At 47.9% G+C, this 25643-nt stretch overlaps 10 protein-coding genes across 10 annotated transcripts; 5 read left to right on the top strand and 5 right to left on the bottom strand.

The window, feature by feature from the left end:
• Positions 1–408: 408 nt before the first annotated feature.
• DFJ58DRAFT_729234 (cytochrome P450) lies at positions 409–2477 on the bottom strand (the record flags this gene model as incomplete). Its single annotated transcript, XM_041385719.1, has 10 exons — positions 409–490; positions 544–737; positions 786–912; positions 973–1054; positions 1111–1300; positions 1364–1486; positions 1539–1654; positions 1705–1853; positions 1900–2224; positions 2279–2477. 10 exons carry the CDS (start codon positions 2475–2477, stop codon positions 409–411), a joined length of 1587 nt encoding a protein of 528 aa, XP_041242700.1.
• A 1413-nt stretch (positions 2478–3890) lies between these two features.
• On the top strand, positions 3891–6063 carry DFJ58DRAFT_888106 (uncharacterized protein). Its single transcript, XM_041394685.1, has 2 exons — positions 3891–4819; positions 4867–6063. The coding sequence occupies exons 1-2, from the start codon at positions 4221–4223 to the stop codon at positions 5912–5914; spliced, it is 1647 nt and encodes a 548-aa protein (XP_041242699.1). The 5' UTR covers positions 3891–4220; the 3' UTR covers positions 5915–6063.
• Positions 6064–6212: 149 nt separating this feature from the next.
• Positions 6213–6649, bottom strand: DFJ58DRAFT_729232 (uncharacterized protein; the record flags this gene model as incomplete). Its single annotated transcript, XM_041385718.1, has 3 exons — positions 6213–6353; positions 6401–6526; positions 6611–6649. The coding sequence occupies 3 exons, from the start codon at positions 6647–6649 to the stop codon at positions 6213–6215; spliced, it is 306 nt and encodes a 101-aa protein (XP_041242698.1).
• Positions 6650–8837: 2188 nt separating this feature from the next.
• On the top strand, positions 8838–9874 carry DFJ58DRAFT_842429 (uncharacterized protein; the record flags this gene model as incomplete). Its single annotated transcript, XM_041392827.1, has 7 exons — positions 8838–8884; positions 8918–8960; positions 9000–9109; positions 9160–9203; positions 9280–9395; positions 9450–9699; positions 9786–9874. 7 exons carry the CDS (start codon positions 8838–8840, stop codon positions 9872–9874), a joined length of 699 nt encoding a protein of 232 aa, XP_041242697.1.
• Positions 9875–11082: 1208 nt separating this feature from the next.
• DFJ58DRAFT_704466 (uncharacterized protein) lies at positions 11083–13541 on the bottom strand. The gene is made up of 4 exons (XM_041383673.1): positions 13302–13541; positions 12909–13244; positions 11999–12858; positions 11083–11940 (listed from the first exon to the last, which is right to left on the bottom strand). The coding sequence occupies exons 1-4, from the start codon at positions 13333–13335 to the stop codon at positions 11512–11514; spliced, it is 1659 nt and encodes a 552-aa protein (XP_041242696.1). The 5' UTR covers positions 13336–13541; the 3' UTR covers positions 11083–11511.
• A 1913-nt stretch (positions 13542–15454) lies between these two features.
• On the bottom strand, positions 15455–17140 carry DFJ58DRAFT_662069 (S-adenosyl-L-methionine-dependent methyltransferase; the record flags this gene model as incomplete). Its single annotated transcript, XM_041382273.1, has 9 exons — positions 15455–15569; positions 15616–15761; positions 15814–16004; positions 16057–16215; positions 16268–16391; positions 16446–16673; positions 16721–16825; positions 16873–16991; positions 17044–17140. The coding sequence occupies 9 exons, from the start codon at positions 17138–17140 to the stop codon at positions 15455–15457; spliced, it is 1284 nt and encodes a 427-aa protein (XP_041242695.1).
• Positions 17141–17215: 75 nt separating this feature from the next.
• On the top strand, positions 17216–19404 carry DFJ58DRAFT_793694 (sodium bile acid symporter family-domain-containing protein). Its single transcript, XM_041390425.1, has 6 exons — positions 17216–17647; positions 17701–17844; positions 17894–18312; positions 18361–18720; positions 18784–19036; positions 19098–19404. The coding sequence occupies exons 1-5, from the start codon at positions 17530–17532 to the stop codon at positions 18961–18963; spliced, it is 1221 nt and encodes a 406-aa protein (XP_041242694.1). The 5' UTR covers positions 17216–17529; the 3' UTR covers positions 18964–19036; positions 19098–19404.
• An 81-nt stretch (positions 19405–19485) lies between these two features.
• On the top strand, positions 19486–20750 carry DFJ58DRAFT_704456 (N-alpha-acetyltransferase 11, NatA catalytic subunit-like protein). The gene is made up of 7 exons (XM_041383672.1): positions 19486–19666; positions 19751–19820; positions 19873–19960; positions 20014–20123; positions 20172–20300; positions 20352–20406; positions 20454–20750. Exons 1-7 carry the CDS (start codon positions 19646–19648, stop codon positions 20557–20559), a joined length of 579 nt encoding a protein of 192 aa, XP_041242693.1. The 5' UTR covers positions 19486–19645; the 3' UTR covers positions 20560–20750.
• DFJ58DRAFT_793683 (uncharacterized protein) lies at positions 20751–21352 on the bottom strand. The gene is made up of 3 exons (XM_041390424.1): positions 21330–21352; positions 21208–21268; positions 20751–21157 (listed from the first exon to the last, which is right to left on the bottom strand). The coding sequence occupies exon 3, from the start codon at positions 21087–21089 to the stop codon at positions 20766–20768; it is 324 nt and encodes a 107-aa protein (XP_041242692.1). The 5' UTR covers positions 21090–21157; positions 21208–21268; positions 21330–21352; the 3' UTR covers positions 20751–20765.
• Positions 21353–23439: 2087 nt separating this feature from the next.
• Positions 23440–24720, top strand: DFJ58DRAFT_441852 (uncharacterized protein). Its single transcript, XM_041380429.1, has 3 exons — positions 23440–23507; positions 23560–23725; positions 23788–24720. The coding sequence occupies exon 3, from the start codon at positions 23834–23836 to the stop codon at positions 24686–24688; it is 855 nt and encodes a 284-aa protein (XP_041242691.1). The 5' UTR covers positions 23440–23507; positions 23560–23725; positions 23788–23833; the 3' UTR covers positions 24689–24720.
• The last annotated feature ends 923 nt before the right edge of the window (positions 24721–25643 follow it).

Raw genomic sequence — 25643 nt, 5'->3', positions numbered from 1 at the left:
GCAGTTTAATGATTGAGAAATGAACTTCGCGATGCTAATAAGATGGTGCACTCAGCACGATAAGTCTGTCGTGAGCTGTTGGTGAAATAGCCGGAGGTAGCCACCACACGTAAAGCCTAAGGTGTCAGTCAATGAATAGAGTCAAAATACTTGCGTGTGCTCTTGATCATGGGGCGGGAGGTGCCAGACAGGCGGATTAACAGGTAGACACACGCGTCGTTAATGCCAGAGCATACATTGCCAACAACATAGAACAAGAAAACATGTACAATTGTACCGCGATGTGACACCACATTTGATCCCGCACTGTAATGCAAAGTTCAAAATGTGACAGACCTGGATGTCAGATGTGAAAATTGCCACTCACAGCAAGTACTTTCCTCAGCTTTGTATTTCACCTTCGCACACTTAGTAGTTAGCATCCTGTTCAATAAGCGCGACAGCTTTCGAAGAGCGAGGCTTAATGGAACACTTGAAGGGTTTTGGGTGGCTAGAAGGGTATCTATCGGATCAGCGCCGGACGTGATCAGATATGTAACATACCTGATCGTGCCTGATGATTGATCAACGTCAGGGATGATCTCAATGCCGTTCTCGACGGCCTTCGAGATATCGAACACGGCCAGTGACATCGCGATGGATAACCAAACAGAGGCTTCAACGAGGTGGATACCTGTGAACGAAAAGCAACTGAACGTCAGAATACAGTTTGGGAGTTGGGCATACCTGGACAAATACTGCAGAGCAGAAAGTTAGCTTGGCACAAAAACTTACGACATACTTACCCGCCTTCCAAAGCCGAAACAGATCGTGCGGGGTTCTGTCTCAGGCTTCTTTCCGTCATTGGCTAAGAAGCGTTCAGGGTTGAATTGCCGAGGGTTGACATATATCTCCGGGTCATGGAGCATGAACCTGACATTATATCATTATAATCTGTTTAAACATTAAATATGGAGAGAAGAGGGTACCAACCATATGTTAGGTATGACCACAGTACCTTTTGGGATGTAGTACCCGTCGTGGATGTCATCCTCAGAGACACAGTGGGGAAAACCTGACATTGAAATACCGTTCGGCAACAAAATAATGCGTTAAACGAGATGCACGGACCGGTAGGGATAACAGCATGCCATCGTAGGGCTTCTTTGGCAAGCGCTCCAATGTAAGGGAGAGAGTCCTGGTCGGTGATGGAGGGAAGACGATCAGGGCCGACAACAGCATCTATTTCAGCCTGAGCCTTCTTCTGCACATCAGGGAATAGCGTCATAGCTAAGAAGAACGAGTTGATGGTAGAAACAGTCTGAGGAAAGAAGTGTAGTACTCTCAGAAGATGGTCATTAGAAATATGGTGGGAGGGACCAACTGTGTCGGAAGCGCCGGCGTATAGAGTTGCAGCAGACCATTTAACAACGTGCTCGTCTTCCGCTGACAAAGGGCTGCCTCCCAACAAATTCGAGGTGAAAGACTCCGGGGCAATGCCAGCAGCCTGTAAAAGTCGGACTTCAACGCATACTCGCAAAACTATAAATGATGGCCACCATCTGATCTACGACGAACTTATACGGTGCAGAGACCATCTCTTCAAGGGTGTCGTGCCACTCGCGGGCCACACGTTTGAAGCCAGCACCAGGGAACCATTCAGGGGCCTTGACCACTAAAAATGGTGAGACCATTGAAAGTAAACGTCTGGATGCTATGGCTTACAGAATGGCACGACATCAGCCACGAAGGCGCCAGGAGCGGTGACACGCGACCACTGGTCAAGAGCGCGGTCTGCTACGTCAACGAAGGGATCGTCGTTCTCTTTCACTTCATAACCATGAGAGATGCGCAGAATGACAGCGCCAGCGGTGCTATGAAAATCAAAATTGTGTCAATGCAAAGATAAATAATACATACTGTCGAACATGTGCCTCTAGTTGATCGGGTTTTTTGAACACACGCTTAATGAATCGGCGAGTCTCGACCTCCTCGACCTGGTTGTATATGCCCATAGCGGCGCGCGTGCCAATGACGTTGTGGAAATTTTTGCGGTGCCTGCGTAAACGGTCACCGTAAGGGAGGAGAGGAGTAGCGTTTTTCCAGCCAATAAGTTCGCCACCAACAGGAAGAATTGGACGATCAGAGTATATAGTGCTCTTGTTGTCCAGCATGTCCATCGCAGTCTTGAGAGAGTTCAGCACCACGATGTGTTGACCCAGTACCTCAATATGCAAAATATCACCTGCGGATAGTAAGACCTCGAAATGCACGATTGTGGCAAACGAGAGGCACTCACCATACTTCTTGCCCCACTCCGTGAAGGTGAGCCAGGGCTTGATGTGAGGCACGTCCAGGACATTCCCGATAAGAGGCCACCCCGGAGGACCAGGGGGATATGCGGCAGGGTTCTTCTTGTTGAACACCTGCTTCAGCAGATACACTCCGACACAAGCAAGGCATAGGTCGAGCCCGGTGATGCTGGTGAGAGTTAACATGGTCTAATACTAGGAGAGGAGGATCGACTCAAGAGTAGGACGATTGTAGTGGGGCTTGAAGGATCAGATAATAGTCCTATCTGCGAATCATGTTCAATTTATACAAACTCAGGCTTGTTAAGATGCACCCATCACGAGGCCTGCTTACTTACCATTTCACCCACCGTGGCGAATCCCCCAGCTGGGGACCCGATTATGTAGGGGGTAGAATGGAATTAATATTAGGCCATGCAGCCTTGTACACGGCAATTGGCAACATGATCGCTGAGCCCTGAATAGTCATATGTTAGCAGATCAATGACATGGAAGTCCAATGGAAGTCTAATTACTAAACTATATCGTAACGGCACTCGGCCGCGTCAATGACCGACACCTATCTTGGTCCAGGTTCAGCCATCAGACTCACGCCTAGTGTTGTACCGAGTTTTTCCAACCGGTTCGGCAAAACTGGTTGTGTCCGGTCCTTGGCAGAACTCACGCAAAAGGGGGGTGGCAAAACTTGGTAGAACTCTAGGATATCCAAGACTCGTGGAGATGTAATTTAGCTCTCAGATAACATAGTTTGAATTCAAGAGAACATGCAAAGCGACGTCCCTAAAGTAAGATGGTGCATGCTGGAGGGCGCCCCTCTCGCATCACTGATCAACAACAATTTCGAGCGCCTGGAACGACTTGACAACAGCTCACATTGTTACTAGTGTGAATGCAAACATTGCGGCGACACTGATAACTCGTCAAGAGCGCACATTCTCTGATCTCGGCACAACACAATCTACACGGCGGTGTAATCTCTTAGTTGACACATTTGAAATACTCGGCAAAATTCATGCAAACCTTCGATACCACAGCGCCATAAGAGCTGCGGAGGCTGGGAAGTCCACCCGCTGTCGACATGCTCACATGCACACTCGTGAAGAGATTGTCTAGACTGCACAGGATCTTGAAGCATCCTTCGCATGGGCACCTCCGCTCTCGAGTCTCGACTGAGCCTCGCAATGCAGATGACCTTCTCGCCTGACGACATTGCCGCTGAATTTGCAACTCTCGAAGAGTTGAAAAGGAATGAAGAAGTTCAAAGTATTGAAGTGCTCGTGGGAAATGCTTTTGATTTTGACGAGTTGGACCCGATGGGGTCGAACAACAGACCGTTCTATAGTATAGATGAGATTGAGGTGGTCAATTATAATGGCGAGGGTGACAGCCATGGGACGAGGCAACACTAACATTGATGTGATATCATTAGGAATGTCATACATATAGTCTACATAACCTAGCTAACCGCCTAGAGCTTTGCCAAGTTTTGCCGGTTTTGCCGGTTATAACCGGCAAAACTAAAGCCCACACTGCCATTGCCTTATCCGTATCGTTTTTTCACGCCACATCCTAAGACTTTTTCCCATTTTCCTGCTGTGACCGGTCGTCAAAAATCTGCATAATACATCTATGGACAGACCTCAGGCCAATTGCAACTTGGTCTATCTTTGGACAGACATTTGGCCAACGGACAGACATGTAGGAGCTTCCGGAGGCCTAAGCCCTTCGCGTTATTATGTAAGTGATCAGGAACTGTACGGCAAGTTTGTCCTATTCACCCCTATTCACCGTCGCCCCTTGAACACCCTCGCTGACTCTGGGTATGAGTTTGACCTGACTAATACCAGACAGGCACTGTCAGTCTCACGGTGACACGCAATTTTTTCCGACATCTGGACTCTGTTCAGTGTTTAGTCCTTGTATCCCGACATGCACCGCTGTCTTCGCCTCAATGAGATCCTCGAAATAATCTTTCGTTTTGTGTTGAATAATCAATTCGAAGACCCATGGGGTTTCAATAGGCATTTATCGTATGGACGTTCTATAACGCCTGCATTCCTACCGTATTCGAGAGGTCAACGCTCGGTCCTCCATCTCGCACTCACCTGCCGTGCTTTTCGTGAACCAGCACTCAATGTCCTTTGGTCTTACCTGAAGGGCACCGGGCCTCTTATTAAGTCCGAACTAGTTCTATCATGCGAGGCTTCCCCTGTCCGTGCGCACGCAGGATTCCACCAATTGGTCCTCCGCGCTGCACGTGTCCAGATGCTCTACATTAACGATTCCTTGAATAATGACGCTGCATACGCACTCTTCCTTGCAAACGCGCCACAGGACGGCTTTCTCTTTCCCAAGCTGGACTCACTCGCATGGTACGACAGAAATCTCACCTCCATCCCTGCCCTCAACCTCCTCCTACCCACCCTCAATTCCCTCTCCCTAGACATCTCAGACGCATCATTTCGTAAGGCTGTCTTCCCTGGCCTCTGTACCGCTATACCAAGCCTCAAAGCCCTTGACTTTGTCTCGTTCCCCGTGACCGCAGATAACTCCTCCTCTGTACCGCCATACCAAGCCTCAAAGCCCTTGACTTTGTCTCGTTCCCCGTGACCGCAGATAACTCCTCTGAAATCAAGTTTGAAATTGAGTCACTCCTGTTCAACTATCCGGAGGGTCTCACAAAACTTTCTTTGAGATGCTGTGACATATCAAATGGCTTGCTTGATGTTATCGCTCCATGGCCACACCTCACATGGCTCGCCTTCCGGATGGGCTCGAAAGGAATCCCTAGTGCTCTCCGTGTGCCCCAGCCCTTTCAGGCACTCAATACCCTGCTTATCTCATGCGAACATCTGAGCCTTTTTGGATCTTTCTTGCGATCTGTTCTCAGGACGGATTCTAATCCATGTTGCTTCGGATTTCCCAGCCTCAAAAAAATAACGACTGATGCGCATCATTGCAGCCCAGCCAGCATCTGGTCCGACATCTTCAACTTTCTCATCTACACAAAGTTAGAGCACATGAGTCTCATCGAGAGTTGTCATGATGATCACTACCACATACTTTCATCCCTCGCCCTCCATCCCCTCTTAGCACGCCCTGCTGCTCTCGCAGATCTCGAGACCCTCGTCATCCACACCACCATCACAATCCAAGACACTGACATCGCCACGCTTGCTCGCGCATGTCCACGCCTCCAGTTCATTGACCTAGCAATGTGTAACCCACCCATATCCCTGTATGCCCTGGCTTACCTCGTGGGGCGGTGTCATGAGCTGTACAACGTCGCGCTCTGCTTAGACGTGCGACTCGATGCTCTCTGTGCGGCACCTCTGGAGGACGACGATCAAGTTGTTCTACGACCAAACATGTGCCTAACCAGTCTGCACGTTGGGGCGTCACCCATCGCAGCCGCTGGCCCACTGGATTCGCCGACTGCACCAGACCTGATGAGGTCAATCCCACGGTTCCTGCACATGATCGCACCAAAGCTTGTGAAAGTCATGGTGTTGATAGTCTGGCCGGATTTTGGGCGGAATCGTGATCGGTTTTCCAATTGGGAGAGGTGGGATAAGGTGTCTCGAGTCTTGTCAGAGATGGTGCAAATGGATAGTGACCGATAGTTAAGGTTTTCTTCCGGAGGGGTGGTAATGGGGGTTCTGGCAGTACCGGGTCAGCAGGGGGATGTGTGCGCGTGAGGTGAAACAGTTTGGGTATAGGGCGAGATGGTTGTCATACATGTGGTATTGCAGACACTCCGAGATGCTGTTCTTCAGTCTTGCTACGTGTTCAGCAACAGAAGTTGAGGTGGAGTTCCATAAACCTACGTTGAAAAGTCCTTGTCCCTTCTTTGAGGTTACATCATCGTGGATGCAGTCTACTGTTCTGCACAATGTCATCAATTTCATTTTCCAGTGATGATTAAACTGGTTTGGCCCACTCCCTAAGCTCCGATAAAGCTTCTCCGAGAGATCCTTGCAGATCGTCTTTGGTAGCAATCTCGGTAGCCGTCTGAAGGACCCTATTGATAATATCGCACATGTTAATCGGACTTGCTCTCGACTACGCAGACCTCAGTACTTTGTCACGAATAATTCTGGTGGTCACACCTGCGCAATAATCAGAATGTTTGCGAGCATTCCGAGAATACCCTTTGCCAAGTTGATAGAAACAAGGTCTTTCGCAGCGTTAATAGCCGTAATAGTGACACCTAGCAGTTGAGCCGCGTTCGACTCCTAAGTTCCAGAGCTGCTTGACGCTACGTTTGAGTCAAATACATGGATAAGACTTTTAAATATACAGTACAATCTGTCACTTACCTTCGACCGCTTAAAAACCGCTTTCTTCGCCTTGGTCATTGTGGTGGGGGGAGGGTTTCAGTCACCGAATCGTGAGTGCCTGCTTCAAGTCACTCGGCGCGTAAATGGTAAGAAACTGACGCATAGCATCACACAACATGCTCTCAAGGTGGCTAGTGAACAAGGTTAATGAAGAGTATCCTATCACGCCATGTGAAGCGCTAACGCACAATTCAAGTATTCAAGCCTTCAAGGCCGTACAAAAGCCAGGATCACTACAAGTATGTATGCAGGTGCCCGACTTCGAACCAAACTCCCACTGCCTTCGCTTAAGGTGTGCCCCTCGTTTTGGCAATTTGTGCACGGAATTCATCTGAACGGTGCTTTCCTGTGAATAATACTCTGAGCACTTGTGGAAGGTAAAGCTGACCCCTTGCTTACCAGTAACTTCGGATTCCCGTAAAAGATCTTAGAAACATAGCAGCAACTGTTGCACCCATAAACACCGCAGATAATGGAAATGTATGCAAGAGCAGTAGCTCTGAATATTTAAATTCGAACGCTTGTAAAGAAATGGCACAGACTGCTGGTGAATCTACGGGCCTATCTGTTTTCACTTGAATTAGTGTCGATATAAGTGCACGAGGAATTGATCATGAGAAAAACCTACTTGCAGGATTTGAGTCAGCTGAGACTGAGACTCCCATGTCTTCCTCTACCGTTAAGATGCGAGAAATGCTAGCGATTACGCCTCGCCAGACGATGCGAGGACATACTGGACAGGTGTGAGCCTACCTGGTGGGCAACGCACCGTCACACATTTGAACAATAGCTTACTCCGACTATGGAACCTGGAGAGTGGCGAACGAATAAACGACGGCTGGCGAGATGAGGAGGATGAGGCAACGATGCTCGTCGTAGCATTGTCTCCAGACGGCAACACTGTCGCGAGCGGGAGTAGTGACGGTAAAGTAAGGTTGTGGGACATTGAGACAAGGTCGTCGCCAAACGAACGAGGCAAACTGAGCATGCGTGGTCATTGTGCTGGAAATAAGTGAATCCTGAGCTATGACGAGAAAGTGTGTGGGAGAGAAATCGAGAGCGGAGAAATCATTCTAGGTGCAATCGAAACCGCTACTGGCGGAGATTCGAGAATACCACGTAAGGCAGATGGTGTAGAAATCTGGGATGGTAAGGTAAGCGAGCTGTTGTTATGTAATGAGTTTGGTAGAGTCAGACATAGGAAGCTAGCGCTTATCTCCGGTGTATACCTGATTAGGATATTCGAATGGGAGGCCACTACTTGGCCACTACTACAACAACTTGGGGTCACACATCGATATCCAGCTTCAAGCTCGACTAGTTGCTTATCCAGAACGAGCGCCTCCTTCCAGTGCATTGAATGACGAAACAGCCCGAGTATGGAATATTGACACAAACCTCCCAGTCGGCCCGGGCAGCACGAATATGTATTGGAATACACTTTTTCCGCCGATTGAAAGCTGCTAGTCACCGGTTGTGATGACAAGAATGGGTACGTGTAGGATGTTCATGCTATCTTAATGGAAATAAACCTTGAAGACCTCCTACTCACTCCTTATGTGAGTCACAGTGAGTGTGAATCTCATAACATTTTGGTGAAGACCATCATACTAATTTAAATCTTACTCGCAGGTCTCAGCTCAGGTCAGCTGGAAAATCGTCCATGGAAGTGCGTGACGGTCTTTTTACTGTTGACATTGCTGTAGTGCGGAACAAACAAGTACATTTTTATTTAGGTGCATATCCAACTACTGTGATTCGACGTTCCCTGCCTAGGCACTCATTGTTGCTGGACGGCGGGAACGTGACAAGGCAAGCCAAACACGGCAGCAGCAATGGAGTCACAACCAAGCCCACGAATCGTAATCGCAATTTCAGCCTGCCGCCGCCTCGATATACACTGCTCCTGCTACTAGTACCACCACGCCGAATCCAGCGGTCACTCAGTCACGACCTCTCCTATTTTGGGCTCGTCTTTTGCTTTTCCTCTGCTGTGCATCTCCTCCTAACGCTAATGGTCATCAATATTGCAGCATGCGAACACTTATCTGATCTTTGTTGTGTTTAGTTCTTTTGTTGTCTCCTTACATTATTGGTGTCTTTCGCTAGTCCATCAATTTCCATTCAAAGAGGGGTCTCTTTCATTTTCACGACTTCCTCACCCCCAAGGCTGGTTTCAACATTATGCCGTGAAGCAGCTTCGATTATGTTCTCAAGCGTTGTTGGAAAAGCCTATCCCGAGTGCAAATCCTGGTGCTGCACAAAGGACGTTTCCTCATAGTCCAGTCTCTCCGCCAATATCATTCCTGGGGTATTTGGTAATGTCTGTGTACGTTACTGTTGACTGAGCTCACAATATCTGTGCTAGACAAAGCTGCAGCGCTTCGTCATTGATAATGATGCCCGGGGATCACATACTCTGAAGCCTACCCCCACTCGTGTCATCTACAGCTTTGGAGTCGCGTGTACGATGTTCTCGTTAACATCTAAACACTTTTGGGCTAATTTCACGTACGAATTAAATATAGGCGCCCGAAGAAGCGCCCGAAAACTGGGTGGGGTGGTCAAAACGGTGAGTCACTAATTGTCATGCACCCTGAGACGTGCCTTTTTTTTTTGAATCCAATTATTGTCCAGTTGGGGTACAGTACCCTACTTTGCAAATACCTTGATGGATGTCCTCCACCAGTCCGCCGCTCCCGCCAGCCGTTTTAGATGCACAAGTCTGCTACTCCATGGGTCCGTGGTGGTACCGTTCGTGTGTGTAAGTGGGTCTATCGTGTAGACGTGCCTTTACCGCAATGGTGGTTACGTACAGTTCTTTTGTCTAGATTCCGTAGCTGTTTCGGAGATCCGTATCATCTCTTTCGACAGCCATAGTCTCATTTCTAGCAATGTTGCAAGTGCGGTGTTGGAACGGGCACGGACTGCAAGGGAAATCCAGGCCCAACCTCTGTGGCGGGAGGCTGCGGCTCAATCTATCGAGGACCGACTACGAGCCAGGACTCCTGCTCCTGCGCCAGGACCCCTTGCACTCCCGGCCTGTACTACTAGAGCGCCCCGCTACAGTGTGTACGTCTTGATGCAGTAGACACTACAAGTTCGCCGTATGAAAGTTTGTTGTTGGTGTTTACATCGTGCTAAGTGGCCGCAGATATTAGTGCAGATGTTCATGTTTATGACGAGTACCTTTATCTTCTGGTTAGCACGGACTTCAAGCTTCGCTTTCCAAGCCATCACTGACAACACTTCATTGAGTAGCTCAGTCGGCGATCTAGTGGATGACAGAAAAATCGTGAGCTTCCTTCCATCATGTGAATAAATATTTTCCGACATTAAGTGTGGGCCAAGGTCCCGGCGCTTAAATCTCCCTCGATCATAACGAGCTGCGCGGCGTACCAAGTTGCTTCATTCTCGTATTCCTAAGATGCTATCACGGCAGAAGAGAGCGAGAATTATGAAGCGTCGCGAGGGTCGGGTAAACTCGCATCCATCATCCAGCAGTTTATTCAATAATAACTTAGGGTTCGTTAATGCTCAGGAATCATTAACCTTGCCGTGGCACTTGTGCACACGAAAGACGGCTGATTGTATACGACAGTGAACTCAAGGATGAAAAGCTGTGTGACCACATACTGTTCCGTCGTTCCATCAGATCGTTCTTGGTGTCCGGTCTGGAACTCTGCGATAGATAAGAAGGTAGAACAATTCATCGTGGTGTGGCGTTTCCCATGAGCACGGCGCCGGTTCGGAGCCTGCCGGAAGAACGCGCCGAGCGTTTTGTGGCCTTCTAGCGTTTCTCTTGGAGGTCTCAGTACTACTCAGTATCAACGAAGGTCGAACTCACTTACGCACACACATACACATTCTCTCGTTTCTTTCCATTCAGCGCCACATTTGTCAGTATTGCCAAATCATACTTATTTGATCATTTTGCAGGGCACCACACCAACACGCCACCTACTCGGCGGCAAGCGTCAAGCCCGAGCTAATCATGATAGCGGAATATCATTCTTTCTCTCCGTACCAAGGCAACAGTCAATCTAACTTCAAAGTTTACCCGGTAAGGATATTCGGATGATAGTTATCAAAGTTTGAACAAGTTCAAGGGGATGGTTTCCAAGGCGTACGTACGCCAACCGTTCACAGCACGGTAAAGACCCGTTATCTGACCTTGGATTAGAATTTCTATGTGGTAGTCAGGGGGGAGTGGCGACTCGAAGTCTCGAATCATCATTGTCAAGGACGCCTTCAAAATTAAAAGCCGGGGCGATACGTTGTGGCCATGATGGCATGTGATACATGTGGTTTTATAGTTTGCTTCCGAATCCCTCGCTAGGAATAGCACTTAGGATCCAGCCGTATCAGCCCCCACACTGTATGCGAACCCAAACCAATGAAGAGGACTGTCCAACATTCAGTAGTGGCAGTGGTTTCGAGGAACTAGGATCACTGTCACTAAGTTGCAGTTGTCAAGGGCCATGTATGTAGCAGATCTGATCTCGCGCCTTAGGGATTGATTTTACATGCTCCCCAGGCAGGTGCCAAGGGTAGCTTTAACTTGTCCAAGAGTACATAACATGGCAGCACATTACTAGTATCGTACAAACGTCGCTTCAAAACAAACAACATACATAAATGAGACAGGGGATTGCATAGTACAGAACATCGGGATGAATGAAAGCATAACAATAATAGCAGTCAATACAAGGAGAAGATCATCTATGGAGGGGGTAAAACACATGCATAGGGTAAAATCATACCAAGTCGAACCACTGGTAGTACATTCCAATTTCAGTTTCTCATTATCATCGGAAGTCTATGAAGGAGAGAGGTAGCGCACGGAGGGGGTATACATAAGTTCAGGGGAGGACTGAACTTCAGAATCCGAAACCGTTGAAGTAGCTGCTTTCGAATGTGTTATGGAGCTGGGGAGCATGACTAGCACGTATGGTATCATCGAGAGGGGACCATTCGTATATCGCTGGTGTGTCGGCGTATTGGTTAACAAAGACCTGCGGCACGAAACCTTCTGGAGAGGAATCAAAGGATGCGCATTGACCATCTGCCCACCCCTTGAGCGCAGAGTAAGAGGAATAACACTGGGTATCGTATGAGATGGGGTAGTCAAGACCAGCAGAGATATTCTCGGGCTTTGTCGCAGTAAGTGCCGCCAGCGTCGGCGAAGGGAACGTATAATTCCCAAAGCTCACGTCGACTGGTGACACGGAGGGACTATGTCCGTATGACAGATCAGGGCAGTCTGATAACGACCCGACGGGCGATTGAGTTCCGAGGAGATTGTATGGCTGCCAAAGATATAAAATTAGCACAGACAATGGAGAAGAGAATTGTGATAGAACTCACGTCATTCCAACGTGCAGGGGAATCATTGCCTAGTCCTGACGGCAGAACAAGAGGCGATAAGTGACCCATAGAATCGCCGTAAACGGCGACCGATGGGTCTTCATATTGCTCTGAGGGAAAAGCGGAAGGGGCACAAACGCTGGCAGGAGAACTTGCAGTATCGGATAAGACATCAGTCAAGTTACTGGTTAGAGAGTCGTTGCGGCTGTGGCCTACAACATCTGCAGGAGATGCGAAGCGCCTCGCAGGTGCGGACAGAGAACGCTTGAACATCGCAGTAAGAGGTACTTTGAATCGATCGTCATGTGGAGTCTTGCAGCGAGGTTGGCCCGTGGCGGAATGATCGCAGCCATCGGTATTTACCTGAGTGACGTGACCGTTATTGTAGAGGTCTTGCGAGAATTGGACTGACTCCATCTGAAAGTGATTGGTGGTCGGAAAGGCTTCGACCCAATTGCCCTCATCACTTCCCTCATGATCGTGTTCACCATCCCTGCCAACAGCACCTTTACCCACCTCAACCTCCCTACTCATTCCGTTCTCCCAATTTCTAAGCGCACTTTCCAGTTCGGCGCCCGTCTTGCCTTCCACCAGAAGATCCGCAATCATCGAACACCTTTCATCTTTACTCTTATTCTTCTTCTTCGATTCGGCATTTCCGCGGCCCTTCTTGGTACTCTGGGTGCTTCGTCTTCTGTTGGCTATTCCGGGACCATCCTTAACCTTGAGCTTCGCAAGCGCGTTAGCCCCAGGTCTAAAACGCCAGTCTGGATAGCGTTTTCTATGTTCCGCCTGAGCAACGAGTGCCTTGGCCTCCCAGACTTCTCTTTCCTCGCGAGGAAGAGTTTTCCAGTATTTGCCTATATGTAAACACATCAGTAACGAACAGATCCGTTGACCACGGACGGACCAATAATCTTTGACAGGGTGCTATGATTCCCCTCCACCTTCTCCGGAACTTGTTGGCTCCGAATGAAGGACGATCTGAAGAGGATGAAAGCGTTGGGTGGGCGTGGGATGTACGAAGCGTCCCGTTTCTTGCCATGAGAGACGCGATCAGCGGTCTGGGTTGCAGGATAGTCAAGCGAGTCTGTAAACTCCACAGGAGATGTGGACGCTGGGTTGTCCCATGCATTCTCAGAGAGAGCAGTCGGATCAGCACTGAAAGCAGTAATGGGTGTCATATCAGTGAAAAAAGTAAATGACATTGATGTGTTTGGATTGTCGACGAGTGGGGGCATCCCATCTGCATTCATTAGCATGAGTATAATGACATTGAACATGATTGCAAAGGAAAGCTCACCGTCATCTTCCAAATCGTTAGGGGTAAATATCATGTTCACGAATTGCAGGCATATCGCTGGTAAAGAGCTTATGATGGTGCTGAAAAGGGGACAAGACGACAAAAAGTAAAGCTTTCTGATGAATTGTTAGTGGGAACTAAGAGACGGACCTAGAGCGTCTAGTGCTGACAAGCACGCTGTCAGTGTGCTTTATTCCGTGATTGGCAGGAGATGCGAAGTGGGTATTTTATTTGATTCTTGTTCCCACCTGACCAGCATCCTGCCAGATAAACTATTCGCTAACCCAACGACTAACCGTGAACGCTTTAACGTTCAACATTCTCGCCCGCACACGCCGAGGCCCTTCTTATGCAATAACACTGGCCAGGGTACAGCCGTCACATCTACAAACCACGCAATATAAGACATAAGCACTAACGAGAAGCCCTGATTTATTATCAAAAAATTCCAGGATGAAATGCAAACAAAATTTATAAGACCGAGGACGTTAATCGGGTCCAAACTTTCCATGTCAAGGCAGAACTTTAGCCCGCATCATTTGAAAGAGGGCACTCATCAGACACATGGCTGATTAGCTCCGGTAGTCTGATGTCACTGGTTTCAGTCGCAGCTCTCAAGACTGCCTCGTGGCCACTGCGGAAACAGTGGAAATAGCCCAGAAATGTGGCTCGCCTCATTGCATGCACGCACTGTGGTGTCAAGAATATTTAACCTTCCCTGCAACTGTCAACAGCCCCATTGGCAGTACTGCTCCAGAAACGCCTTCTCTTCGCCCCACCCTGGTCATCGAACCTTCATACTTCTTGCGATCATACATGTCGGTGGGCTCTCTGAGCTATCGCCTGGATGCTCCTCTCTTTTGGGTTCTTTCGACCAGTTTTCTTCCCCTTGGCACGTTGGCATTGGAAATCCGTATGAAAATTACACCGACTTCACCTTGTCTAGTTCCGAGCACAGAGAACACCACTCGTGGCGCTGACACTTAACGTTCCCGAAAACGTCATTTCCCTTCTTTCATCACCACATACAGTCGGGTGACCGCATTATTTGACGTGTCGCTCACGAGAGTTTTGCTGGCGCGCCTTCACTTACCGGATCGAGTGCACCTTCGTGGACGTAAAACGTGTTATGAAGATCTGATTTGGTCCTATTTCTAGAAACTCAAGCCCTTCAACGAGAAACGTTTTTCGACGATCGCTGTAAATTGAACGATGTCCGAGCTGCGCCTGCGCTCTATTCAAAATGATTGCCAATACACCCTATCCGTGGCTTTTCGGTGGTCTCGCCCCATACCATCATCTCGCGGTCGGCGCGCTACCTGATGCACTCCTGCATCCACTCTCGCGCTCAAAAGGAGATTAATCATAGATGGCCTGATTGTTCGGTAATCCTGGTTCGTTCCATTAATTAGCGCCTACATGTCGTATGGGAGACGATCATATCAGGCGATCGATAATCATCTGTCGTGCGATCCGAATTGAGTATCATGTCTCCTCCCTTTTTTCCCTGCTGCGCATCTCTTGTGCGCAATATGTAGCCCCGAGGAAGGATCGTTCGGGTGAACGGTGGGCATAGTCCTCCCTTGTAAGAAGTCACAGCACGAGGAATGCCTCATTCAAATGGGTATTTTTAAAATGGTCAGTTGACTCATCACGGTAATGAAAGTCAAGCCCTGACTTGATGAACCTAGTGCTCGCCGAAGTCACATCACCACGTCGGAACCACTCCCTCGAAGTCGATCACACTATCTCGAAATGGAAGTTCCTTTATGTTCCAATTCCAAATTCCTATTTGCCAGCAGACATTTCAAAACGCTGGACTTATGGTCGGTGGTATTGCGCCCCCGAGACACTTGGAGATAACATCGTCTTGAGTTGATCTTTTCCTTATCTTAGTCAGTGGCGGGTCAACGTTGCTGTTATACATAGTACGATACATGGTTGTGTCATTGACCGGTATTTGTCCTTTCTGCAGAACCGAATACAGGTTTATGGTCACATTTACATATCGTATAAATCACCTGTAGTGTCACAAGGGCAAGGGTCCTCGACACTCTTGGACTGAGATGCTATCTGCAGGGAATGTGTCTTACTTCACTTATCAATACTAAGTTAGTACTGAAACCCTGTATTCCGTACATGTATATAGCCTTTCACAGACTGCTTGCTCCATCCATCAGGTCAGGATATCTCCATCCGTAGTATCCACCTTCTAGAACATAGGCTTTCGACTCCGTATTACCTTCACCGTTTAGATAATCTTGATACCTGAAGTTGCTTTTAGCAAGACAGACACCGCACAGGTACTACTCACCAAGCAGCACATCGAGATCCCCGTCCTCTAGAGCTCCCACAGTAAAAAATCACCTGCTTCGTCTTGCCGTACTTATCGTAAAACTTGTCGAGTGAAACAGCGAACGCGTCTGCTCGCCACTGAATGCTTCCCAGAACATGACCACCCTGTAGTCATTCAACATCAGTCGGCCCACCCAACGCACTGTCTTCGACTTACAACGCGATCATTCTCCCGAACGTCAATAATAGCATAGTCTGAACGATCAGGGTCGCGAAGCAGACTTGCAACTTCACCGGAAGTTAAATAGTCTTTCGGATATGCATCCCACCATCGATCAAGTGCTGGAGGCGACTTGTTCGCAGCTCCATTATCTGAGGAGATTTTCTTTGCGTATATCTGGTATGAAGCTTTTGTAAATTAGTTTGCGATATCTTCCTTTTGGTATAATTATTTTCCTACCAGCCCATTCGTTGAGGTTCCCGATGGTAGTCTCAGGGAGAGTGCTGATAGTGACCGCACAACATTTAGTTGAGGGACTAGTTGAAGGTGCGCCACTGCATGCGGGTCCAGCAGATTTATAGACCTCGAGATCCCCGCCGGTCTCGACAAACAATGCATCTATATGATAGCCGATTGGCCACAACTATTTACTGTATACACTAGAACTCACCTGTGAACCCAGCAAGCTTTGTAAGAGCTCTGTATTGCTCTAACTGAAGCGCTCCAGATATGCATCCGATGTAGGCCGAAAGGTCAGACCGGATGGTATCCGGAAGCAGCTTCTTCGCGATGATCTACACTCAAAATTCAGGATCACCCAGACCAACCGCGCCGCGCTAGAGGCTCACATCGTTAACCACAAGACGTCCACCAGGTTTGAGGATCCTATAACACTCTTTCAAGAGAGCTGCCTTCCCTGCGTCAGGAAGCAAATTAATTACACAGTTAGACAAAATGCAATCCACGGAGGCGGTTGCCACAGGTAGGGGCTGTGTCAGCTCCGTCTGGATAAAGACTACCTGAGGCGGTCTATACCCTTGCTTGAAGGCATTCTTACGCGCTCGATTAACCATATCCTACTCTGATTGTCATTGTGTGAAGGCACAACTCGAACAACACACACTGTTGAGATGTCCATACCGATGGCCTGCCCCTTGGGACCGACTTTCTGGGCTGCAAGGAAGACATCGATGCCAGCACCAGAGCCCAAGTCAAGGACAGTTTCTCCCTATGATCACGATTAAACGTGAATAGACTTATTCTCGAACAATGTACCTCTTTGACAGACGCCACGGCCACGGGATTTCCACAGCTGAGTCCCATGTGGGATTCTGCTGGGATGGACCTCAGCTGTTCCACGGTGTATCCGAATGCCTCCGCAACTGCTTCAGCATCTAATTTACATTGAGACGATGCATTTAGACCACATGGTGATCGAGCACTTACATGCTGTGTGTGCGCCTTCCCTCGCAATGAAGCTGTAAGCATCGCATACTGCGCTGACAACCCCTTTGTCAGTGGGTGGTACTGTTCCAGTAAGCATAGTGCTTAGTTCTGGGGATGACCGTTCGTAAATCACCTTAATATATATAGCATACCTGACTAATCCAGTGCCAAGTCAACATCAAAATCAAAGTCGAAATCAAAATCATAGAAAGTACTCTCACAGGAATTTCTACAAAAACTTGCAGTGCACAAAACATTCTGCCATTAACGTGGGCTGTATTAGGAGGTCAGACAGAGGGAATTCCCACGTATCGACCAATTGGACTTGGGTAATTTGGCAGAAGCTCGGCTGTGAATCTCAAAAAAGGATAAATTCAAAGTCTGTCAGTAGAGTCGATATTCAAACGATATTCAAAATCGAGAACGCTCAAAAGTTGGTTAAGTCTCTCTCATCTATCCTCAACCCTTCTTTCAAGCTGAACCAACATGGAAAAAGAGGAAAGTGTCGTCAAGAAATCGAACGAGCAACCCTCGAGGCCAACCGAGTCCCTGACAGACCACACGACGTCGGAGAATGGTCATCATGATCTAGCGGCACCCCAAGGTGGAGTAGTTTTATTGAGAAACCATCTTGCCCCTCTTTTGACAGCAGTATAGCTCTATTTCAGAAGCTCAGTATACTAGACCGCTTGCTCACGCCGGCCATATTGGTATGCATGGTCGTCGGGGTAGTCATAGGCGAATTTGTACCTGGCGTGCAGCAGGCGTTCGATACTGTCAAATTCGACAGTGTCTCCGTCCGTAAGCACTTATGTTCAGCACTTTATGAATCATACTCACAGGATTCAAGCGATCGCAATAGGGCTCATTGTTATGATGTGGCCTATCCTCACCAAGGTCAAATATGAAGCCCTTTCACGAATATTGTTGTCCAGACGTTTGTGGATGCATATGGGAATAAGCATGATTCTGAACTGGATCATCGGCCCCCTTATTATGCTCGGTCTTGCATGGGCTACGCTCCCCGACCTCCCGACGTACAGGACAGGCGTGATCCTCGTCGGGCTCGCTCGTTGCATTGCCATGGTTATGGTATGGAATCAGTTGGCCGGGGGGGACGGCGAATACTGCGCAATTCTTGTCGTTGTTAACTCGGTGCTCCAAATCATACTCTACTCACCCTACGCGGTTTTGTTTGTGAACGTCGTTGGACACACCGAGCAGGGTGTTCATCTCGCATACGGTTCGGTGGCAATCTCAGTTCTCATCGTGAGTTTCCTGAATATCAGAACTATTATTGTATTAACGATTTAACAGTACCTTGGAATTCCTCTCCTTGCTGGTGTCATCACACGCTTCACAGTCATTCGACTGAAGTCGAAGGAATTCTTTGACAAGACTTTTGCACCACGATTTTCTCCCCTCTCCCTCATCGGTCTCCTGTATACCATCATCGTTATGTTTGCATACCAAGGACACCACATTGTACAGAATCTCGGTCCTGTTTTCCGGGTCTTTGTACCAATGATCCTATATTTTGTGATCATGTGGACGTCAGCCTTTGCGCTTGTGTTCTTTCTCGCTCGCCGAGAATTTCGCAAAAAGAACACGGACAGTGGTGATTTCTCGTATGAGCTGGCAGTGGTGCAGGCTTTCACTGCAGGAAGCAACAATTTCGTGCGTGTTCCCAGGTCGCTTTATTGAATATTGAATGATGTACTAAACAAGTGAATTGCGTAGGAGCTTGCGATTGCAGTAGCAATCGCTGTGTATGGAGTGGGATCAGATCAGGCGTTGGCAGCGACCATTGGGCCATTAGTAGAGGTTCCTGTCCTTCTTGCACTCACCTGGGTGGCGCAATATTTGCGTATTAAACTACAGTGGGGGCCTCCAGTGCAGCGCAGGAATGTGAAGGTATAGGTATACTTATGCATGAAGATTTCAAGCTATTCCTGGCCTATAAATGGAGATTACACCCGATGGGACAGGCGATCTTACCAGCAAACAATGGGTTGTCATTTTTTAGACTTGAATAAAATCATTTTCTTACGTACCATTTACCCACCTCTGTTGTGACGGTGTTGTACGACAACGTCAAACGGGCAGTAGCCTACGCATTTGTCTATACAAGCGTAATTTTCTCAATCTCCAAGACGACTCTCACAGTGGCGGTAGGCCCAGTGACTGAGGATTCAAAAGATGAGACGTGTCGTGCCGCCAGATTCCTTGCTTCGATTCATCCAACTTACCGTGACCGGGGTCAGCATAGTAAACTTGATGATGTCGTCCTCATGCACGAAGTGCTGAGAACCACACTAGTGATGGTTTGGATCCTGTCTGCCGTTCTCTCCTCAGAGTCGGATGGCAAGTACTTATGTATTAGGTAATAATCCGAAAGCGCTCAACACGCAAACCTTAAACTTCAACAATGGAAATGAACGCCGACAATGAAGGTGCTTGCGTTAGTGGGGTTACGATTACAGGCGCTAAGCTTTGTAAACACCTGTTCACAGCCTGCCGCACCAAAACACGTGCTCCACCGCCTCATACAGGGCTCCTACGTTAGCGTCTTGCAACATACCTCATACTTTCCAAACTCTAGATGAACATTCGAAGAGCAGAGGTGCGCTTAATTTTCTGCTTTGATTCCACGCAAACTGAGCATTGCATTCAACACTGTTCCATAACTCAAACGTGCGGCGCTTAGCCGAAGGATCTCACCAAGATACAGCAATGCAACTTGCACAATCTCCCTGAGAACTACCACATGAAATTTTGTGGGTCTCCTTTGGTTCAGTGAAAACGCCATTCCCATCGCCAGATTTGTAGGGGCCTATTCCTTTATAACATGGCCAGAAATTTCGTATCTCGCAGAGGACAGCAGTGGGCGTGTAGTGGGCTATGTGCTCTCGTCGATGTGGGTGAAGGTTGCGCACATGTGTTTACGACTAATTCAATCACCCCCTACAGAGAGCCAGATGAAGAATACCCTTGGTTGCAAGTTGGTCATGTCAACTCTCTATCCGTGCTCCGAACATACCGTAGGCTAGGTCTTGCGAAGCGATTAATGCTGCTTTCGAGTTACGCCATCCGATTTAGTGCAAAACATTAATCTAAACTTCCTCCAGAAAAGGCCATGATCGAATCATACAACATAGAGTACGTTCAGCTCCACGTACGCAAGTCCAATCGAGCCGCCTTCAGTCTGTACAGCGAGAAACTTGGCTTCAAGATCCACAGGAAAGAGGCCGGATACTGTGAGTTGGTCACTTGGGTCCTCCGGCTACTATCATTGACCATCCAATCAGATGGTGATGGTGAAGATGCATACTCAATGAGGATTGTCCTGAAACCACGGAGCTTGTGCGTATTCATATTTTTGCCCCGCAGAACTTACTAACACAGCACAGCACCCATCGACTTGGTCGCAGAGTCCAGGCATTTGTATACGCTCGGCAACGGGCAGTCGCGAACTGGACTTTGAAATGCGCGAAACGAGTGAGTCAGATAAAATGAAGATACCAAACTTGCTTGTCAGTCATCCACGGAATTGTCTTATACTTTATTTTGAGCTACCCATCTGCAGGACACACCTTTGTATGATATTGCTTCCGCATATCCACTTTTAATTCTGTTTCGATTGGCCAATGTATTGATATGATATGTATGAAATCGAATTTCTGGATGGTTACCCATAGTTTGTACCGTGCAATTCTGATGATCTACAGTTCCCATCCTCCAGAAATCCTTATCACGGTGTCTTGATCAACAGCCTTCTTGATATCCCGTAGATGGACAAGATTTTCTCCATAGATGTCCTCTAAAGATGTAAAAGGAGATGCATGGTTGGGATACATGACCACATTTCCGACATCTTGCCCAGCCGTAATTGCTGCTTGTTGCAGATGTTTGGAATTGGCAGTAATGATCTCGCATATGGGAACGTCGTCGGGATTCACCCATGCGTAAGTATAGCTCCAGGTATGAGTATCCTCTACGTGAATCCGGATGCGCATATGTGACATCAGTGTGGCTGTAAATAGCATTAAGGTCAGGAGTTCACCTCGTAACAGATAGTACGCATGCTGGTATTTGACAGCTTGTCGCCGTAGAACTAGCCGCTCACATCAGTAGACAATCTAAATAAAACATACGAGTGCTCACGAGGGTCTCATTGGGAATAATGCTCAACAAGGACTCCATCAACTTCTCCATCGCTATGGAACTGAACACAGCAGTAAGTATAACCCAACCCCCAAAAAAATAATCACCGAGGGCCAGAGTACCATTCGACGAGACAACTTGGACCCAGGACACAAAGGACCGGGCAGAAATATCGCCAGGAAACATCGAAGATACCCGCATCGTAGAACAATACGCACGACCACCCTGTTTATAATTGTTACGGTGCTGTATCATACACCGTGGACCAATCGTCCACCCGACCTTGAGAATTCAAAACCTTGATAATATAAATGTCAAAACTCACCCGCAAGCCGAAGAATAAATCTGGGTTGCTGGACTCGGAGTTGTTGATTGTGCTATTAGGCAAAACAAGTTCTTATGCAACGACGTTGTCAATTGTCAGTCCATACTGGTTCGCGTGTCAGATGCGAATATCCAAATAAGATGACAAAACGTTATATTGGCACGTTTGGAATATCTGTCGACGTTCATACCTCTACGATGTTGCCAATTCCTATGCCAGTGACTTTCGGCCCCACAAATTCGCGCCGTATTCTTCCAACGTTGAATAGATGTCATCCCATATCGAATGTCAACTTCTGAGATCAGAGTGAAATGTGATGTCTGAGAACGAATACATCGCAATTTGAATGCCTTGGGTCGACGAAAAGCCAAGGTTGGTTGCGTAACCACCGGTTTTAATACGGTTGATAGTTGTGCGGGTATGTAAGAAAAAATACGAGTTGAAAAAGTCATAGCTCACTCCAACCAACGTCCTGGTGTCTCCCAATATTTGGAGCTGTTGTATAAGGGAAGGTCTTCAGTTCGGTAACACAAAGTTCAAACCACTTCCTGAGGTCCTCAGGGGTGCCAGGTTCGAAGGAGCAAGAAGAGACTTGGCTACTCAAAAATGTCCAATGATAATCGTCCTTTTGATAATCCGATCCTGCCGATGTAAATTAGCCTCATAGATACATGCTCTTATGATTAATGGTACATACCATTGTAATGCACTGCGCATTTCAAAGAAACAGAGACTACTATCTTCGCACAGGCAGTAGTGTTATGTTAATAAGCATATTCCTGGTACTGCGTAAAATGAAGAAGTAGCAAGTTTCCCAATGCTAACTGCAAGAACTTGCGCAACGGTCTGCTCATAGAGAGTATGCATCTGGCTCAACGAGAGGAATGGGCCACGAAGTTCTGCTCAATCCTGCTCGACGATTTACACCTATTCGGAGTCCGAGTTCATGTGCGAGATGGAGATAGAGATACATATGACCTTTGCCGACATTAGCTAGATTACCCGAGGCTCCACTTGGTCCCACTTGCTCTACTCTGCAGGCACGAGATCGACACTGGAACTCAACCGCAAAGATGGCCACCGAAATATTCTTGTAGATGTCATTTGCGACCGCATCCGCAAGCGCAGCCTGGATCCTGAACTCATACTTACTCTGGGTCATTAGACCACACCAGCTTGCCTCGAGCGGGCCGCCGTCGCTGCCACCATGGCTGCGTGGCATGGCATGACGAATCACGAGGAGCCCAGCTTAGCGCTTGGCGCTCACCGGCACATTGTTATGTAAATTTAAATGTCCGACGTCGGCAGCAACGGCAGGTGACCGATAGTACCCGCAAGTGGAATCAGTCGGAGCCACAAGTCACCGACACACTGCTGTCCACCTCAATTTGCAGGTGATCGATCCTTCTGAATTCGAAGATTCCAGTAGTCTCATACTCGATATCTCGATATTTGCTTGTGATCTTTGCACTTCGGCGGCTCGGTACACAATCAGACTCAGTTTACTCTGACATCTTGCCGAACAACTTCAGGTATAGTAATTAAATGAACCAATAACTCACTCTGACAGTTTATTTCCCATCGCTTATAAGCGCCTAGCGCTTATTGAACAACAAATGCACTGAAGAAATAAAGTAAGGTTACCAATCCATCAGGCACGGCCATGAATCTATCAACGTTTCAACGCTAGCACTGCCTACCGTGACATAGCCAGAAATGCAACTGGGAGTGGGATGATTGGATGATCATCGATGATCGATGTCGATGATCCGCGACGATTCAATTGATCACCGTAATCGAGCGCTGAACGCTGATGATGAGAAACAATCGTTCTCTTGGCTCGGATTCTGAAATTCTAGTCAGGCGCTTACGCTGACAAAGAGCGCGCAGATGACATTTCTACCGGTGCGATTCAATCCCATCTTACTCAGAACGTTGATCATCCCACCAGCCGCCTGACCACGACAGGAAGCCAGTGAGCAGATTTCTAAACTTTTTGTAATTGGTTACCAAGTTGCAATTTACAGATAGCCTTCAAAAGTACCACTGGGGCCTGGCCAGATCGAAAGTCTCGCAGTTCCCTCAAGTCTTCTGGCAAGCACTGAAGCTGTGTCGACGCTCATAGTCTGTGCATCCTGAACCAGTGGCCTGTCGCTTTCCCGAAGACAAGTCATACACAGAGTCATAACATAGGTATGGAGGCTGTGCTTAATATGGCACTGGGCCCGAGCTGACCATTATCATCGAATAAATAGCGGAGGTCTCCCAACATCTTTTCGTCTTAACCTCAATATTGCAACAATGTCTGGGCCATACGTTTACACACAACCGATCTACGAGCCTCCTCCATATTATACCCACCCGCACACACCCCAACGATCACCTTTCATTCCTCCCTCTAATTTATTTCCACCTTCTCCCTCTTCACCTTACGTCGAACTTCCTGGAACCCCGCACACTTCTTACTATCCTGATGGATACCGTCGCCGTCGCCCTCCGTCTTGGCATGGAGGGATGGCCGCAGCACCTCCCAGTCCTTCCTTTTTGGGGGTTCCATTGCCGCCGACCAACAACCGGCGGCATTCCTTTGGCCATGCCAATCGCCCTCCTTGGCCATACCAGATGTCGTCGCAGCACTACCAGATTCACCCGCTTCTTAACGGAGAAGCTTATGTATCGGAATTCTACTTCGACATTGCTAATCCAGCTTTCGCGCCATTGCGCAGAGTTGGTCCAAACCACACGGCTATGGTGTCTGTTGAAGAGCTAAGGGAACCTGCTACATTCCCAACCATTACTCGCATGCGTATGACGCATGATGCCATTCCTCAATGGCCTATCGACTTGGAACTCGTTCATGGCGAGTACGATATCTCGGGCGCTCTGCCCATAACTGTTGGCGATGTTTTGTGGATGATCCATTCGTCCTTGCATCGCCAAATTTCTCACTCTGACTGGGCCCAGCTAAGTCAGAGTGAAGAAACTGCAATTGCACGGGCATATACCCGCAGATACAGAAGCATCCCTTCATCTGCTCAGCTCGAAGCAAGTCAAGGAGTCAAACGAGTTGACTATTTGATGGAAAGACATTGCTTCAGGGGACTTGTCAGAGCTCCGGATGAAGATGGTTTCTGTCATTGGAAGTTGTTGACGTGAAAGTTGCCTGCCCTTGTAACCCCCTCTCTTTGTGCTAAATCTGACATAAACATTCTTTGTACTCTATTGCCTTGGTTCCCCGCTACGATCTATGTTGTAACTATCCCACATATACCCTGACTCAAGGCCCAACTTTTCTAAAATTGCCATACATCTATGTTTGACGGTTGTGATCGAGACATTTGTAAACTTATTGGGATTACGGTTTGACTCGAGCTTTGCTTCGTTACATACCTGTACATGTAGGGAAGATGAAGACAGAATGAATCTTGTTGTGAACCTTGGAACGTGTTGTGCCTGACCGGTGGACAAAGTTAAGACAAAGTATCATATGTGGGGTACCACAGGCACATATGAAATTCAGCACGCTATATGTCTGGCGTAGGCACAACACATGGGTGAATTTAATGAGGCTCATGTCGTGGCCGCAGACCCCCTGTTCCTGTTTCTAACTCTAATTCAAAATAACGCTGAGAGAATGAAAAACAGGCAAGTTACCGCGAGAAGATGTTACTAAGTTAACGTTCAATGTTGGGTGTAGTTAAGCCTCCTGTTAATGTGGCATATCCGTGCGTTACTAGTGGGTGACAATATGGTTTCATATCGGGGTTATTCATCTACGCACCGTACTAGTGATATCAGGGTCATCACAACACTATCGACCAATGATCGATATCCTTACCTTAGCGGTAACTGTCAGGTCCAGCACCACGAGTCTCGCACAAGAATGCTATGCTTGTCATGATCACCGACGCTGACATTAGATATCCGTTCTCAACCTTAATGAGTAAGCTGCAGACTGCAGTGCTGGTTGTGGTGTTTTCCCGTCCCAGTATTTAAAAAAGACAAATCGTAATTCGTCCAAGTAAGGGAAATATCTCCTCGGAGATCACAGCGGTCGTGTTGCAGGTTACGGTGTGACGACAAAGAGATTCGAATATGTTATGACTTGAAG

This window comes from Suillus subalutaceus (assembly GCF_016647625.1).
Source record: "Suillus subalutaceus strain FC151 chromosome Unknown DFJ58scaffold_70, whole genome shotgun sequence".
Taxonomy (NCBI): Eukaryota; Fungi; Basidiomycota; class Agaricomycetes; order Boletales; family Suillaceae; genus Suillus; species Suillus subalutaceus.
The sequence above is the reverse complement of the archived record's forward strand: the minus strand, read 5'-3'. Positions and strand labels throughout refer to the sequence as shown.

What these genes read in the sequence shown, in the direction of transcription:
- DFJ58DRAFT_793683 (XM_041390424.1), bottom strand. Translation starts at nt 21,089, where the DNA reads ATGCTATTTACAGCCACACTGATGTCACATATGCGCATCCGGATTCAC.
- DFJ58DRAFT_793694 (XM_041390425.1), top strand. Translation starts at nt 17,530, where the DNA reads ATGGAAAAAGAGGAAAGTGTCGTCAAGAAATCGAACGAGCAACCCTCG. An exon ending in TGATCTAGCGGCACCCCAAG is followed by an intron (nt 17,648 to 17,700) that starts GTGGAGTAGTTT and finishes ACAGCAGTATAG; the next exon opens with CTCTATTTCAGAAGCTCAGT. An exon ending in TGGCAATCTCAGTTCTCATC is followed by an intron (nt 18,313 to 18,360) that starts GTGAGTTTCCTG and finishes ACGATTTAACAG; the next exon opens with TACCTTGGAATTCCTCTCCT.
- DFJ58DRAFT_888106 (XM_041394685.1), top strand. Translation starts at nt 4,221, where the DNA reads ATGCACCGCTGTCTTCGCCTCAATGAGATCCTCGAAATAATCTTTCGT. An exon ending in AAAGCCCTTGACTTTGTCTC is followed by an intron (nt 4,820 to 4,866) that starts GTTCCCCGTGAC and finishes CGCCATACCAAG; the next exon opens with CCTCAAAGCCCTTGACTTTG.
- DFJ58DRAFT_704466 (XM_041383673.1), bottom strand. Translation starts at nt 13,335, where the DNA reads ATGATATTTACCCCTAACGATTTGGAAGATGACG. An exon ending in CACCCTGTCAAAGATTATTG is followed by an intron (nt 12,859 to 12,908) that starts GTCCGTCCGTGG and finishes GTTTACATATAG; the next exon opens with GCAAATACTGGAAAACTCTT. An exon ending in CCCCTGCACGTTGGAATGAC is followed by an intron (nt 11,941 to 11,998) that starts GTGAGTTCTATC and finishes TATCTTTGGCAG; the next exon opens with CCATACAATCTCCTCGGAAC.
- DFJ58DRAFT_441852 (XM_041380429.1), top strand. Translation starts at nt 23,834, where the DNA reads ATGTCTGGGCCATACGTTTACACACAACCGATCTACGAGCCTCCTCCA.
- DFJ58DRAFT_704456 (XM_041383672.1), top strand. Translation starts at nt 19,646, where the DNA reads ATGAACATTCGAAGAGCAGAG. An exon ending in GAACTACCACATGAAATTTT is followed by an intron (nt 19,821 to 19,872) that starts GTGGGTCTCCTT and finishes CCAGATTTGTAG; the next exon opens with GGGCCTATTCCTTTATAACA. An exon ending in CAGGAAAGAGGCCGGATACT is followed by an intron (nt 20,301 to 20,351) that starts GTGAGTTGGTCA and finishes CCATCCAATCAG; the next exon opens with ATGGTGATGGTGAAGATGCA.